The sequence below is a fragment of the Myotis yumanensis genome, unplaced genomic scaffold, assembly GCF_028538775.1.
Source record: "Myotis yumanensis isolate MYYU_CA2020_CCGP unplaced genomic scaffold, mMyoYum1.0.hap1 SCAF_9, whole genome shotgun sequence".
NCBI classification, from domain to species: domain Eukaryota; kingdom Metazoa; phylum Chordata; class Mammalia; order Chiroptera; family Vespertilionidae; genus Myotis; species Myotis yumanensis.
This window is the reverse complement of record NW_027223760.1, coordinates 3,918,653-3,933,458: the sequence shown is the minus strand read 5'-3', so window position 1 is coordinate 3,933,458 and position 14,806 is coordinate 3,918,653. Positions and strand designations below refer to the sequence as shown.

Sequence of the window (14,806 nt, the reverse complement as noted above, 5' to 3'; positions counted from 1 at the left end):
CTTGGGGCCTTTTCCTTGCCTGGCAACTATCACAAAACTTAAAAGATTTCATATATAACAATTCCCCTAAAAATTCATAATATTGAAAATATAGTAAATCCAAATCAACTGGTGTTAATTTCACCACTTCCATTTTTCTTGTTTGCAGTACAATGAATTCTATAGAAGATAAACTTTAACATTTGTTAAAGTTTGATGAAATGAATAGCTTTCTCAAATAATGTACTGAAAACATCAAAGAACATACAATGTGTTTACCTGTCTCAATTTCTCTGTATCTGCTTGGGACATATTGATGGTGTTCTGTGTGTCAGTGACTCCCGAGGTTGGTACCGGGCCAGGAAGTTGGGAGACACTGGAGAACTGCTGGCCTTGAGAATTCATGGGGGTGTTTGAAGGAGCACTGAAGTTCCCCTCAGACCCAGGCCGGGGCTGATCAGCAGCATCAGGAGCCATTTGACTTGCTCCAAAAGCATCAGCCTGAGGCCTTGGAGTCATTGGGGGCTGGTCGTAGGGATCCCGAGCAGCAGATGGGGAGACACGGCTGAATGTGTCTGCAAGGCCAGGTCCGGGCGGCCCCGGTGTTTGGGAACAGGCTTCGGGTGTCCTCACCACAGGGCCAGGTAAGGCTGTGCCTCGATTCTGTGTTGCCTGCAGGAACACATCCTGACTTGACATGAGGACAGGTCTTGTCACTGAGGACCGAGCAAAACCCTCTGAAACTCTTGGCCTTGGTGCTGCTGGTGGCTGAGAGTAAAAAACAGAGACACCAGGTCTTGGTGTTCCAGGAGCATGAGCGTATGGGTCAGAGTGCCTCTGAGTAGTTGCAGATGTAACAAACAAGTCTGCTTGTGTAGGTGGCCTTGGGGTTGGTGGCTGCTGACTATATGGATCAATCGTCGAGGGCCGAGGAGTTCCAGGAGGCTGAGAATAAGGGTCTGGATTGGAGGGAGATGGTCCTGAGGGCTGGAAATATGGATCCTGAGATGTTGGCCTTGATATGGTGCCAGGCTGGGGAAAAGCCCTTGAGGGGTGGGCGAAAGACTCATTCATTGCAGGACGTGGGGTGAGGGGAGGCTGGCTATATGGATCACTCGATTGGTTATGAGAGAAGTTATCTGCAGGTCGTGGTGTCAAGGCAGGCCTTTCATAAGGGTCGGCGGACAGCCGCCTTGGTGGATGTGGCACTGGCCCGTACGGGTCCTGGGAAGGCGGAGGCAGCTGCATGGGAGCCTTAAAAGGTCCAGGACCACTCTCAAGGGGTGCAGGCGTCAACAAGGGTCGTGCATATGTGTCAGGGATCCGTTGTCTTTGAAACACATCTGTCCTAGGAGATGGTTTCATGAAGTGATCATTGGTTCCAGCTGCTATACGACCTTTTGCAGTTTGTTCTGGAACTATAGGAGCCCGGGGCAGGCCCAAGGGTTTGGGAAACTGGTCTGTTGTCACAGGCCTGGGTGTGTCTGGAGGCTTTGCATAGGGGTCACTACTTGTCGAGGAGGAAGAGCAGAAATCTCGGATGGGAGATGGCCTGTTTGCTGTGCCCTCACCCATTTGAGGGGGCCTCGGTGCTGACGATAAAGATACACAGCTTTCCACCAGTGCAGAATTCCTTCTGGAAAAGCTGTGGCCCCCAGAAGGTGGTCTGGGGGTACCAACCATTTTCGCATAAGGATCCACTGGAGATGGTGGTCGGGAGTTAGAAGATCCGGGTGAGAACACCTGAGGGGAAGGCGGCTGAGAAGACTGAGTCTGTGAAGGGCTCTCCTGTAGGGGAACCCGGGAGGGAGTGGGAGGAGGAGGAGGAGCCTGTGGCTTTACAAATACATCGTCTGCAGATGAGGAAGTTGGGGTGCTGGGGAGCTGCTTTGTAAACAGGTCTTTATGGAATGACTGTGCAGGAGACATGTTTCCAGGGCCAGGCTGGGCAGCCAGGGGGCTCTGTATCCCACTGCTGGGTGTGTCCGAGCGCGACGTCAGCAGAGGCTGTGAGCCAAACTGCTGCTGCTGCTGCTGCTGCTGCTGCTGCTGCTCGCTCTTCACCTGCTCCAGCTTCTGGGTAGCCTCAATCTTCGCCTGCTGCTTACTCTTCTGGCGCATTTGCTATTGGATGGGGACAGAGAAAGCAATCATGTGGGTAAGGAAGAACGTAGCTGTCATGGTGGGAGAGGCTGTTGCCTTTCTCTTGAAATTAATTCCTAATTCTCTTGAGAGTTAATGTGCTTGATATCTGCAGTGCCAGGTGGCACCCACCTTATATTCAGTCTCCTAACAGGAGACATTATTCACCAGTCCACCTAACTCATGCCCAGGGCAGCATGTCGTTCTCAGCAGCTCAATGACCTTCCCAAAGCAGCTTACATATATTTTACTGAGAAAGGAAAGTCTACTTTTAACCAAACTTTAATGTTCTAATAAAAACTATGTTCTGAGATAATGACATAAATAGCTCTCTTTAAGCAAAAATGCAATTTTGTTTGTTTTTAAATGCAATTTTGAAAAAATCCACATACCTGTCTAAACTTCCACTCCTGCTCATGTTCCGATTCTCTTTGCTTTAACGGATCTTTAAAGAGATCCGAGTCAAGCCGAGAACTGGGGTCGCTGCTGTCCGGCTGCTGCTGCCTCTTCAAGGAATCATTTGACATCTGCACTTTATTGATGCGCAATGCAGCTCGGTTGTCTCTAGCTTTTTGCTTTGAAAAACAGATCAGAAAATCATCTGTCAGTTAATGTTAACAAATTTTAAGACATAAAAATAAAATGAACCTATGTTGATCTTTCATATAAAAGCAAGAAAAGGTCTAGTTAAACAGTTAAACAGCCCTAGCCAGTTTTCTTAGTGGGTAAACCATGGGCCCACAGACTTGAAGGGTCAAGGGCATGTCCCTCGGCCGAAGGCTCAATCCCAGCCCAGGTTGGGGTGCTTGTGGGAGGCAACCAGTCAACGTATCTCTCTCACTTTTGATGTTTCTCTCTGTCTCTCCCCCCTCCCTTTAACTCTCTCTAAATATCAATGGGAAAAATATCCTCGGGTGAGGATTAACAATAAACAAACTACCTAATTAACTAACTACATAAACAGTTGAAACATAACCCTTTAGAATTTACAGCGTTCTGGGTGAAAGGACTGGATACCACCCCACCTTCTCCCTTCCAGAATGGGTGTTACCACCCTTTTCTGAATCAGGTTAGAGAACCCAGGCATTGTAATCTAGTATTGTCTTAAAAATGGAAGAATTCATATCTTGCTCAATTTAGAGAAAAGGAAAATATCAAGTCAATCTCCAAATTTAAAATCTGGAATTTGAACTTTAACACAAAAGAAAACCCATCTCAATGCTATCACTACCTCTGATAGTCCAGATTAAAGCATTACCAACACATCAAAAATAATTTCTGCCCAGCTGGCGTGGCTCAGTGGTTGAGCATCGACCTATGAACCAGAAGGTCACGGTTAGATTCCCAGTCAGGGCACATGCCTAGGTCTCGGGCTTGTTCCCCAGTGTGGGGCATGCAGGAGGTAGCTGATCAATGAATCTCTCTCATAATTGATATTTCTCTCTCTCTCTCTCCCTCTCTCTTCCTCTCTGAATCAATAAAAATATATATTTAAAAACAATAATTTCTGCTCCATCCAAATAATTATCACTGACAATGTATGTGCTAAAGATTAAGTTGGAAATTAACTGCTTATATTTTTCAAAGCAATAATGCCAATTTAATGTGCTTTAAAATGAAAGCAAGGGCTGGGATCCAGCTGACAATCTCAATCTGGCTCCCTGGGAAGTAACAATTCACCTCTGAACTATGACTCTTATCAATACCCTAATGACTGACAAAGCGCATGTTTCAAAAGCTCCTGAAAGGTATCTGGATATGTCCCTTTCAAGTTCCAGGATGATTTTCTACTGGACCTGACAAAAAAGAGTTTATTATGGAAGAAACAACACAAGAATGCAGCCTCAAAATGTAGTACTCTTTTGAAGAGATAAAGCATGTTTAATTTAAAAATGAATTAAACACGCTCCTAAAATAACTGAGTTCAATCTTCAACATCCTGGTGCTGTTAAGTTGCTTCTAAAAATGTCACACTTTAAAAAAAGAAATAAAAGAAAAATAAATAAATAAATAAGTCACATGCAAAACTAAAGAGTTAGAAAATCCCTATGGAAAACAAAGCTATTTATGTGTTGCACAAGTATAAACATGTTTTCCGCAATGGAAAATCATTTTAGAAACCTAAGACAATAACAATAAGGCTCAGGATTATGTTCAAAGATATAACAACGCAGAAGAGTTTGTCAATACCACGTATGGTGCTCTTTCCTGGGAGCTTGCTTTTCTCCACAGCTTAGCAATCTGTTTCACTCTAGTAGTCCAGTCTGCAACAAAAGAATACAGCATGTACATTTATGGAGCCCACAATAAGGACGTGTCACAATAAAAAAGCTATGAACTCCTGAAAGTTAAATGTTTTTTGGCCAGATTTTCATAATTTAAGTTCTTTGTACAGTACAAGTTCATGGCACATAGTAGGCTAAAAATATATTTTCTGAATAAAGTGTTGCCTTATTAATAATCTCACATGTAGAGTTGGGAAGTTTTTAAATCAAAAGGGCTAAGCAGCCAAGTTAAATTTAAGTCAAGTATAAGAAACTCCCTCAATCCTGTAAGATGCTATCAGAACCAAAGCTACAAGTTTTATAAAATATCTGTACTCAAGAGAAGGCTATCAATTTGATCAAAAGGAAGTGAGTGTTAGAAATGCGCCTCTCACCAGCATTTGTGCACAACAAAGACATGGAAAGTCATGATTTTAAGCTATTTCTATGAAATTCATTGTCAGGACAGTCTATAAAATGTTTAGGTAAGATGAACAGTTAATGGTTAATGTAGAAACAATTTAGTCTATATTAAAAGAAATGTAGAAAAGGGAAGGAAGGGAAGGGAAGGGGAAGAGGAAGGGGAGGGGGAGGGGGAGGGGGGAAGGGGAAGGGAGGGGAAAGGGTGGGAAGGGAAGGGAAGAGGGAGGGAAGGAGAAAATTTCAAAAAAGGCACTGAAAGAAAATAGAAATCAGCTGACAGATCAGCAGCTTTAACCTGCTATTTTGTGAAGTTCTAGAGCAGCCGTGGGCAAACTACGGCCCGCGGGCCGGATCCGGCCGTTTGAAATGAATAAAACTAAAAAAAAAAACAAAAAAAAAAAAACGTACCCTTTCATGTAATGATGTTTACTTTGAATTTATATTAGTTCACACAAACACTCCATCCATACTTTTGTTCCGGCCCTCCGGTCCAGTTTAAGAACCCATTGTGGCCCTTGAGTCAAAAAGTTTGCCCACCCCTGTTCTAGAGTCACATAGTAAAGAAAATTAAACATTAAAGAAAATTAAACTATAGCTCTGCTCTCAGGACAATTTACACTGACACAAAATGACTTGCTTTAATTAGATGTGGTCATCTGTAGGCAGCAGATAAAGTGTGGTTAGATGCACATGAAGAATACATGTATTGAGTTAACAGACATCGCTGCACTGAAACTGCTGGATTACTGTTAGGGAATGTGGCATTTATTTCTTACACGTAATGAATCAAGTACCAGAGGAGGATGAACTGAAAGGGCACCTGAACAGACTAGGGGATCCATTAGCAAGTGCACTCGCAGGTGGGCAGCCGCTCAGGTATCTAACACAATGGTGTGCTGACAAGGAAGCTACTGCAAGACAGTGTGTTCGAGACCTTTCCAATTCTGGTTTGTCTAGCAACATGAACTCAAGACAATACCAGCATTTGCTTACAAATACTCTACAAGTTGGTTTCATTAATCCAAATGATTCATCCTCTAGTCCATCAGAATTTCCAAAAGGAGACACTGTATCATCTGCAATTTTTGTTCAAACAGACTGGACACTTGGGGGAAAGGGAATATAATACTGAGTTCATTTTGATGGGAACAAGACTCAGAATGGAGTCTGATACAGCCTAACTTTAACACTTTTTTTTTTAACTGACTTAACACTTTAAAAAAATTTTTTTTTTTAATTTCAGAGAGAGGAAGGGAGAGTAAGAGATAGATAGAAACATCAATGATGAGAGAATCATTGATCAGCTGCTTCCTGCATGCCTCCCATTGGTGATCGAGCCCAAAACCGGGGCATGTGCCCTGACGGGGAATCGAACCACAACCTCCTGGTTCATGGGTCAATGCTCAACCACTGAGCCACACCAGCCAGGCTAACACTTGTGATTAAATGATGATATTCTGTTCCAGGAAATTTTTTGTATAGTTACACATAGAACACAACGCTGACTTTATATATTTGTAGTCTCTAAGCGAGGAAAAACAGATCATGTCATTCATTAAAATTAGCTTAAGGGAAATATGCAAATGGCCACAGGGCCTAGGACTAAGAAAATGCAAGATGTTTCCACATATCTAGGAACTAGGTCTATCAGGTTGTGCATAGTCATACTAGATGAAAATCACTGATGACACATGGGCGCTCTACTGTTGTAAAAAGAACACAGACAAAACAAAGATTGTCTTACACATGCGGAAGTTGGGAACACAGATAGCAATCATATACCCAAACCCAAGACTTACCAGGGAACTCGTCCTTCAGGTTGGGGAAGTTAATGTTTGTGTAGAGAACTGGTGCAACGGTGGCCATCTCCCCCAGGGCCTCCTCCTTCTCCCACTTAAGTGTGCTTCTCTGAGCATTGGACATCGTATCGCTCTCCCCTTCCACAGGGGGAGCAGAGGAGGTCCAAGAGCTGTGAGGGTCACTGGCCATTGGATTAAACGCTGGATTCTTATCCCTGGTAAATAATATACAACGTTACTTCATAAACACAACTAACTTTTGAGTACAATTTCATCAAAACTTATTATAAAATAGCTTAAATGATAGATCACAATAAATGTAGCAAACATTAATATTATGCACAATAACAGAATAACATTCATAGAACAAAAATTACTTAAGTTTCCACAGGAAGTGAAGGCTTTTAAATACCTGGCATCAGTGTAAGGGGATTGTGCTATGGCAGAGAAAGTTCCCAGTCCACTTCCAGGAGGCAAAGAGTTGTGTGGGAGATGAGGACTGGGCCCAATAAGGCCGTTCATGAGTGGCATCCGTGAAAAAACATCTTAAAAGAAAATAATAATTCAGTCTGCATATTATTCATAAATAATAAAAAAGCAACAGAAATATTTCTAGATAAATACTTATATTGCTATTTAATAATAAAGTTGGATATGGGTAATTTTTTCAATATTATCCTGTAAAATATTGCTTAAAGAATGATTGGCCATAAATTTTTGAAATGATTTCTCTAAAATTCTGTTTACTTTGTTATAGTTTACTGGAAATAGTACATGTTTTGGTGTCTGACTGCCCTAGGCTTGAATCTTAATTCTGCTACTTGTTAGAGGGAGGATCAATCACTCTTTCTGTAAATGGAGGTATTCTGTGATTGACACAATGTACGGCCATTCTCAGCACTAATGCACAGTGACTGCTCAGTACATATCAGCACTAAAAAAAGAATAAATCTAGAAGTTTTATCAGATACTCTTCCTCTTCTTCATTCAAAATTAACAAATAGAGATTCTTCTAATTTACTTATTCCCATTAATTCAAAAAACCATCTATGATTCTTAAATTGGCACTCTCTCTAAAAGAGTTTAGAACAACAAGCAGTATTTATTTCATCTCCCATCATTGATTAGATCATTACTACTAAAAATATATTCATTCTGGTTTTGGCCTAATTTTCATTACTTGTGGTTTCAGCTCTCAAATGCATTTTAGCTCTTATTCCCTCTTATTCACACGCTTCCAACACCTTATCACCTTTTTCCTATATAGACATTAGGTAAACCTTGTTTCCCCTATAACTCTCCTTAGCATGCGGCTCCAACCCTACTTGTGACCTTCTACTGTCCTTATCTAAGCAGTTTTCTAGCAAAAAAAACCCCAACAAAAAACAAACAAAAAAATACAAAAAAACCTCCCAATTCAGAGGCACACTCTAAAGTAACAACTACAGGACCTCTGTTGTCACAGCACTCAGAACACACTGGGAGCCCTCCCTCACAGTTAATTCTACAACTAGAATACAGTTCCCATGTAAACACTTGCCACACTTGTTGTAATGACAGAGAACCCCAACCTGATGACTTGGTCGTACCATTAAAAGAAAAAATAGCCCAGCACACTGTCTTGTGTGATGTGCTTTCTCATGAACTATATCTAAAGCACACAGAGCCCCCATTCCTACCTGAGGATTCGGAGGCTGATCGCTGGCAGGTTTTAGGATTTTTGTCTCAAGGACTTCTAGGTTAGGGCTTATCCTACTAAATTGAACAGCAGGGCCCACTGGATCAGGCCCCCACAAATGACAAGGTTCTTGAGAGACTTAAGTTCACACCAAGATTAGTTTAAAGAGTGAGATTTAATTCAAAGTAGAATGCTAACCTTTTCTTTTCTTTCCTTTCCTTTTCTTTCTTTTTTTTTTTAAATCCTTACTCGAGGATATTTTTCCACTAATTTTTAGGGAGAGTGGAAGAGAGAGGAAAAGATGAAGAGAAACATCGACATGAGACAGACGCATTGACTGTTTGCCTCCTGCATGTGTCCTGACCAGAGCCTGGGCCTGGGCCCGAGGAGGAGCCTACAACGGAGGTATGTGCCCTTGACAGCAATTGAATCTGGGACCCTTATCCACTGAGCTAAATCGGCTAGGGCTAACTCTATTTTCAACTTCAGCAAAAAGTAAGCTCCATTATGTAATTAGGATAAACAAAGGCATCGTTATTGGAAATGAGAATGTGATCCATCCCCTAGCTATCTGTCAGCATAGACAACGGGAACCACAATGAGCACATGAAACCTTTCGAGATAAAGGCAGCTATCCTATCTAATAATAGACAAACATGGTAATTAACCGTACCTCCGATACGCTTCCCATTGGCTAATCAGGGCGATATGCAAATTAACTGCCAACCAAGATGGCGGCCAGCAGCCAGGCAGCTGAAGCGAACAGGAGGCTTGCTTGTTCCAGTGATGGAGGAAGCCAAGGTTTCCCGCCTGCCGCCTCCCAGCTCTGAGCTGCACTCTAAGCAACTATGTTGCAATTATAGAAGCTAAACAATCCCCAGAAACCTACTTTCAGCCAGCCAGGCCTCAGAGCTGGAGTTGCAACAATGTTTCAATTATAGACGCTATCAAAGCCCAGATAACTGCTTTCAGCAGCCGAGGTCTCAGAGCTGGAGCCAAGCCTCAGAGTTAAAGCCAGCTCTCAGCTCCAGTGACAGCCATAGAAGGTAAATAAATCCCAGAATAAAAAGAAAAAAGAAATAAAGGAGAGGTTGGGAGCTTCAGTCACCCTCCAGCCTGAAAACGGCCCTCAGCCCCTCACCCAGACTGGCCAGGCACCTCAGTGGGGACCCCCACCTTGAAGGGGGTGTGACCGGCTGCAAACAGCCATCATCCCCTCATCCAGGCTGGCCAGGCACCCAAGAAGCGGGACCCCCACCCTGATCCGGGACACCCTTCAGGGCAAACCAGCCGGCCCCCACCCGTGCACCAGGCCTCTATCCTATATAGTAAAAGGGTAATATGCAAACTGACCCTAACAGCAGAATGACTGGGAATGACTGGTCACTATGACACACACTGACCACCAGGGGGCAGACGCTCAATGCAGGAGCTGCCCTCTGGTGGTCAGGGCGCTCTCACATGGGAGGAGCTCTGCTCAGACAGAAGCCAGGCTGATGGCTGCCAGTACAGCGGTGGTGGTGGGAGCCTCTCCTGCCTCCTCAGCAGTGCTAAGGATGTCCGACTGCAGTTTAGGCCTGTTCCCCGCTGGCAAGTGGACATCCCCCCAGGGCTGCTGGGCTGCCAGAGGAATATCTGATTGCCATCTTAGGCCCAATCCCCTGGGTAGTGGGCCTAAGCCAGCAGGTGGTCATCCCCTGAGGGGTCCCAGACTGCGAGAGGGCACAGGCCAGGCTGAGGGAGCCGCCCCCCCACCCGAGTGCACAAATTTTTGTGCACCGAGCCTCTAGTCTATATATATATAAAAAGCTAGTGACCGAAACGACATAACGACTGCAATGACCGGTCGCTATGACGCCCACTGCTGTCAGCGAACCGGCCAGATCGGGGGGTGGGGCTAACCGGCTAATCTCCTGTGGCCCCTCCCCCCAACCAGCCCAGCCCCTTATCAGCCTCTCCCACCCTGATCGAGGGCGAGGGGGCCAGCCAACACCCCCCCGTTGGCCTTCCCCGCCACTGGCCCCACCCTCACTTGGCCCACCCCTCCCCGATCGGCCCGCAGCCCCTCCCCCTTGCTGGCCCCACCCCTGATTGTCCCTGCCTACCCCAATAGGGGTTGGGGCCAGCTGGCCAACCTCCTGCAGCCCCTCACCCCCAATGGGCCCCTACCACCCAGATCGGCCCCGCAAGCCCTTCCCCCAGTCAGCCCCCAACTCGGATAAGGGGTAGGGCCAGCCAGCCAACCACCCATGGCCCATCCCCCAGGCCACTGGCCTCTGATCGGCCTGCCTCACCCCATTCAGGGGCAGGGCTGGCCAGCCCACCACCCTTCCCCACAGCCCGCCCTACCCCCAATCAGCCCCCACCACTCTGATCCGCCTGCGGCCCCCACCCCCCAGCCAGCTCCACCCCTGACAGGTGCCCCCCACACCAATTGGGGGTGGGGCTGGCCAGCCCACTGCCCACAGCCGGCCCTGCCCCCAATCAGCCCCTCCACCCCAATCTGGGGCGGGGCCCGTTGGCCGCTCACCCTCGGCCCCTTCCCCCAGCTGGCCTGGCCCTGATCAAGCCCAGATAGGAGCGGGCAGGCCAGCCAACCTCCTGCTGTCTCCTCCTCCTGACAGGCCCGGCCCTCATCCGCCCCAATTGGGGCCAGGCTGGCCGGACCCCACCCGTGCATGAATTCGTGCACCGGGCCTCTAGTTACTCATTAAGCGCTCTGCTCCACAACTAGCACTGTCCTTCAAGCTTCTGTGCATCCACTACTGGGTCCTCAAAACAACCCCATGGAAAGAGCTATTACACACAGCTCATTTAAGCAAGAAGACTCCCTTTCCCCAGAAGTTACATTAACTTGTTCAACTGCACATAAGTCAATGCAAAGCATTTTTATTCTAATTAAGAAGTGGTCTCCCCAACCACCCTCAAGTCTACAATACCACCCAACTGGTTATATTAGTGTATAAAAGCAATCTTTTTTTCAAAAGTGAATGGTAAAAATTGAAGAATTGCTTAACTTTCACCTAAAGTGATTTCAACCTACTATCTCTCACATCTTGAAATTCCCATTCTTCGCCATCCCATGAAACATCTTCCCAGCACTCACACGATTTTACAACTAGTCTCTAATGACCATCATTCAGTGTCTCAATCTGGTTTTTTTTCCCCTTCACCTAATCCTTAAAAAAGAGAAACATATAACTGCATATCTAATATAATTAGGATGAGTTAAGCATGTAACTCACTACATTTAAATTCTTTTAAAGTTCAAGATTCTGTACTCTACTGGCAATGCTGTACTAAGTCCTGTTAAAGAATTGTCTTTTCCTCCCACAACTTCAATTCTGCCTTTCAATTAGCATTGCAGACTGATCTACATGAAACCCAAATTTTCACTCAGTCCCAATCCTGATAAACTCATCAGCACAACTCGTTTGCCTCACACTCAGTCCCATATTCACGGGATCGACGCTGCCCAACCTGAGAGGTCATTTCCAGCTGTGCAGTCTTCAGGGGCTCAGAGACATGGGGAAGAAGGGCACCTGTCATTGCCGTCTCTCCCAGCCGCCTACAAGCCATCTAGCTCCAAGGTGCTTTTTCCAGTCTTGCCTCCTTAAACACCACCCACTAACACCTCTCCTCCCTGAGCTCTGTTAGTCCTTGCCTCAAGTCTAGACATTAGGGTTATAAAGTCCTACGGGTGGGCAGCCTTACTCATCCTTGTATTCCACACAAACACCCCTGCAAAAAGTCAACTCCTCAAAACTCTGCAGAGTGAACCTTTTATAAGAAACACATCTTTAACTGATCTGATTTTTAAAGTACATGCTTTCAGTTTCAGAATACACGGAGCTAGAGCTTTTTCATATTTTGAGAAGAGAAATACTGAAGAGCTGTTACCATAAGTATTAGGAAGGCACAGCATAGGGGACAATTCAGGTAAGAAGCACTTCCAAAGAGTGTTTTACCCATATGCTCAGCAACAATCAAGGTATAGTTACATAGAAGCTAAACTGGCAGAAACTGAGGTATTTCAATTATGTGCATTATGGAATTTTTAATGCATACACAAAATTGACAGTAAAGATAACATTAAACCATCTGTACATTTCGGCACATATAAAACAGTGTAATATTTTTTATGGAGTATCATTGTTCAACTCAGCATGTAATGACGAGGCAGTGGTAATAAACGGGATGTAGAAAAATGACGTGAGCTCCCAACTCCTTTCTGAAGGGGATTCCGTATCAGCAACTCTCTCTCCTATCCACTCCCACAACCAGAAAGGTCACTGGTTTCCTCTGAACGCATGTACTGAGCACACACTTTGTGGCAGGGTACACAGTGATGACGACAGGTATGACCTCAGGGAGCTCACAATTGAGAGAGAAAACCGTAATACCCACGGGTCCGTGTGCTGGCATCACTACTACAAATGGAAAGCATGGTGGCAGGTGTAGAGATGATAGTGAAACTAAGACCAGATCAATGAATATGAGGCAGCCAGGTGAGGGGAAGTAGTTCTCCCAACACGGATGCACGGTCTGAGTGAAGGTGGGCTGAGACTTAGCGGGGGGGGGGGGGGGGGGGGGGGGGGGGAGAGACACTGAAACATTGTCCCCACTGCCAATAGTGTGAGCAAAGGAACTTTGGTCATAAAGCAGATCATGAATTTCCAGAGTTTCAGTGAAGTAGATGTGTGCCTGAGATAAATTCAGAGATTAGTCTTTCCCATTGTCACAAAAGAGGGCTTTCTCCTGTCAGTTTGTATATATTGTTACTAAGAGACAGGTTCTGCTTTAGTGAACCCGTGCACTAACGCACAGAGAACCACACTTAAGAGACTTTTTGTGGTGACATACCCTGATTGTGTAGGGGTATCAGCTGTGGTGCAGGGGGAGGGGGAGGCTGTGGTAATGGAGTTGGCTGAGGAGTCACAGGACTGAGCACAGCAGTAAACAAGTCTTCAACATCCTTTCCTCCAAGCTCTAGAAAATACAATTATAATGATAATATGATTAAAAGTCTATGAGAGCCATATCGGGAATGCCACTTTTGGAAACTAAAAGATACAAACACAATTACCTGGAATTTTATATAACTTCCCAAGAATTGCTCCTAGGATAGATTAAAGAAATAGAAATATTAATAATTACCATTTTAATGTACTAATACAAAATAGCATTTCATAGAAATCTTCAAAATAGAAGTTAAAATTATAAATAAGCATGCAGAAATCTTTGAAAATCATATTTACTCATGTCTTTTAGAAAGCCTAGCTGTAGGGCAAATATTTTACCATCTGTGACCATTTTGTCTAGTTCAGGACTAAGGATTCCATCCAGCTGCTCCTCACTTAAAGGTCGTGAACTCTGATTGACACTTGGCTGAGACACAGAGGAAGGGTCATCGGCGACAGGGCCAATATCTATTCCGGCTGGAGGAACAAGGCAAAGAAATTAAAAAGTGAATTCTGAATACATACACAAAATGCATTTCACTATTTACCTGCATGAATACACAACAGTATGATTAAAATTGAGCAATGAAAAGTCTGAAATTCCGAATTAATCAAGATTCTTATATCAATCTGGATAGTCAAAATTAGTAAAAATTAGGCACAATGTATTTGTAAACTGGTGCCACTTTAAGTTATAGTTTAATCAAAATAAATATATTTCCTGATTAATAAAGAAACACTTCTGGTTGTAAAGTGCTAATTTCTACAGAAAATAAGTTAGGAGTCTAAGAAAATATTCTATATACAATATCCACTACACAAATAATAGCTTTAACTTGGAAATGGTAGTTCCTAATGCATAGTTTAACTATCATAGGCAGTATGTGAAACAGGAGGAATACGTTTCACATAAAATTAATGAGAAGCTCTAAAATTCTTATTCAGTGTTTAGTAAACACGACCCTTGTAAATAATTTCAGCTGTAGATCATAATTTTGAAATATTCTGTGGTCAAAATACAAAATATAGATTGTATTTATTACATAACATGTTCTATCTCATAAAAACTGGTTTTTAAAGCAATATCCACATTTAAAAGTACTCTATCATCTAATTTCTTTACCATGTTTTCTCAATATTACTATTTCATAAAGTAAAATTTAGTCTGCTCTTATTTTATATTAGAAATTCTATAACATTTGGGTAAAATTTTAAATTACATAGTAACAAAAATAAAACCATTCATTAAAAAACAATTACTGAGAAAATCATCCAAAGCACAGTACAGCTGTACCATGCTTTAGCTGCACGCATAAAGGGGAAAGCAAAGATGGATTAGTGACAAATTAGCACTATCACAAATACGCATGCACCTACAGGCTGTGGCAGCGGAAATCACTATAAAAAAGACTACTCTAGTCAGCCGTCATCCACTGCTCAGGTTCTTACCAAATGGAAAAGGTGAGTTGTCAACCTGGAAAGTGCATAAATCAAGACCTACAAGACCCAAACCAAATAAAATGGATGATTATCACAGGAGTGGAGGCAAGGGACAACACA

General features: G+C 43.9%; 1 protein-coding gene across 15 annotated transcripts in view; it reads right to left on the bottom strand.

Moving 5' to 3' along the window:
• KMT2C (lysine methyltransferase 2C) overlaps positions 1-14,806 on the bottom strand; it is a 255,758-nt gene that overhangs the window by 46,311 nt on the left and 194,641 nt on the right. For 11 of the 15 annotated variants that reach the window (XM_070423607.1, XM_070423606.1, XM_070423611.1 and 8 more), the window contains 9 exons: positions 14,696-14,743; positions 13,544-13,723; positions 13,372-13,404; positions 13,149-13,274; positions 7,020-7,152; positions 6,608-6,822; positions 4,312-4,385; positions 2,514-2,696; positions 259-2,103 (listed from right to left, as the gene is read on the bottom strand). In XM_070423607.1, the coding sequence (XP_070279708.1) occupies positions 259-2,103; positions 2,514-2,696; positions 4,312-4,385; positions 6,608-6,822; positions 7,020-7,152; positions 13,149-13,274; positions 13,372-13,404; positions 13,544-13,723; positions 14,696-14,743 (2,837 nt within the window). The remainder of the gene's footprint in view (positions 1-258; positions 2,104-2,513; positions 2,697-4,311; positions 4,386-6,607; positions 6,823-7,019; positions 7,153-13,148; positions 13,275-13,371; positions 13,405-13,543; positions 13,724-14,695; positions 14,744-14,806) is intronic. The other 4 variants (XM_070423612.1, XM_070423618.1, XM_070423621.1 and 1 more) reach the window with 2 other exon arrangements.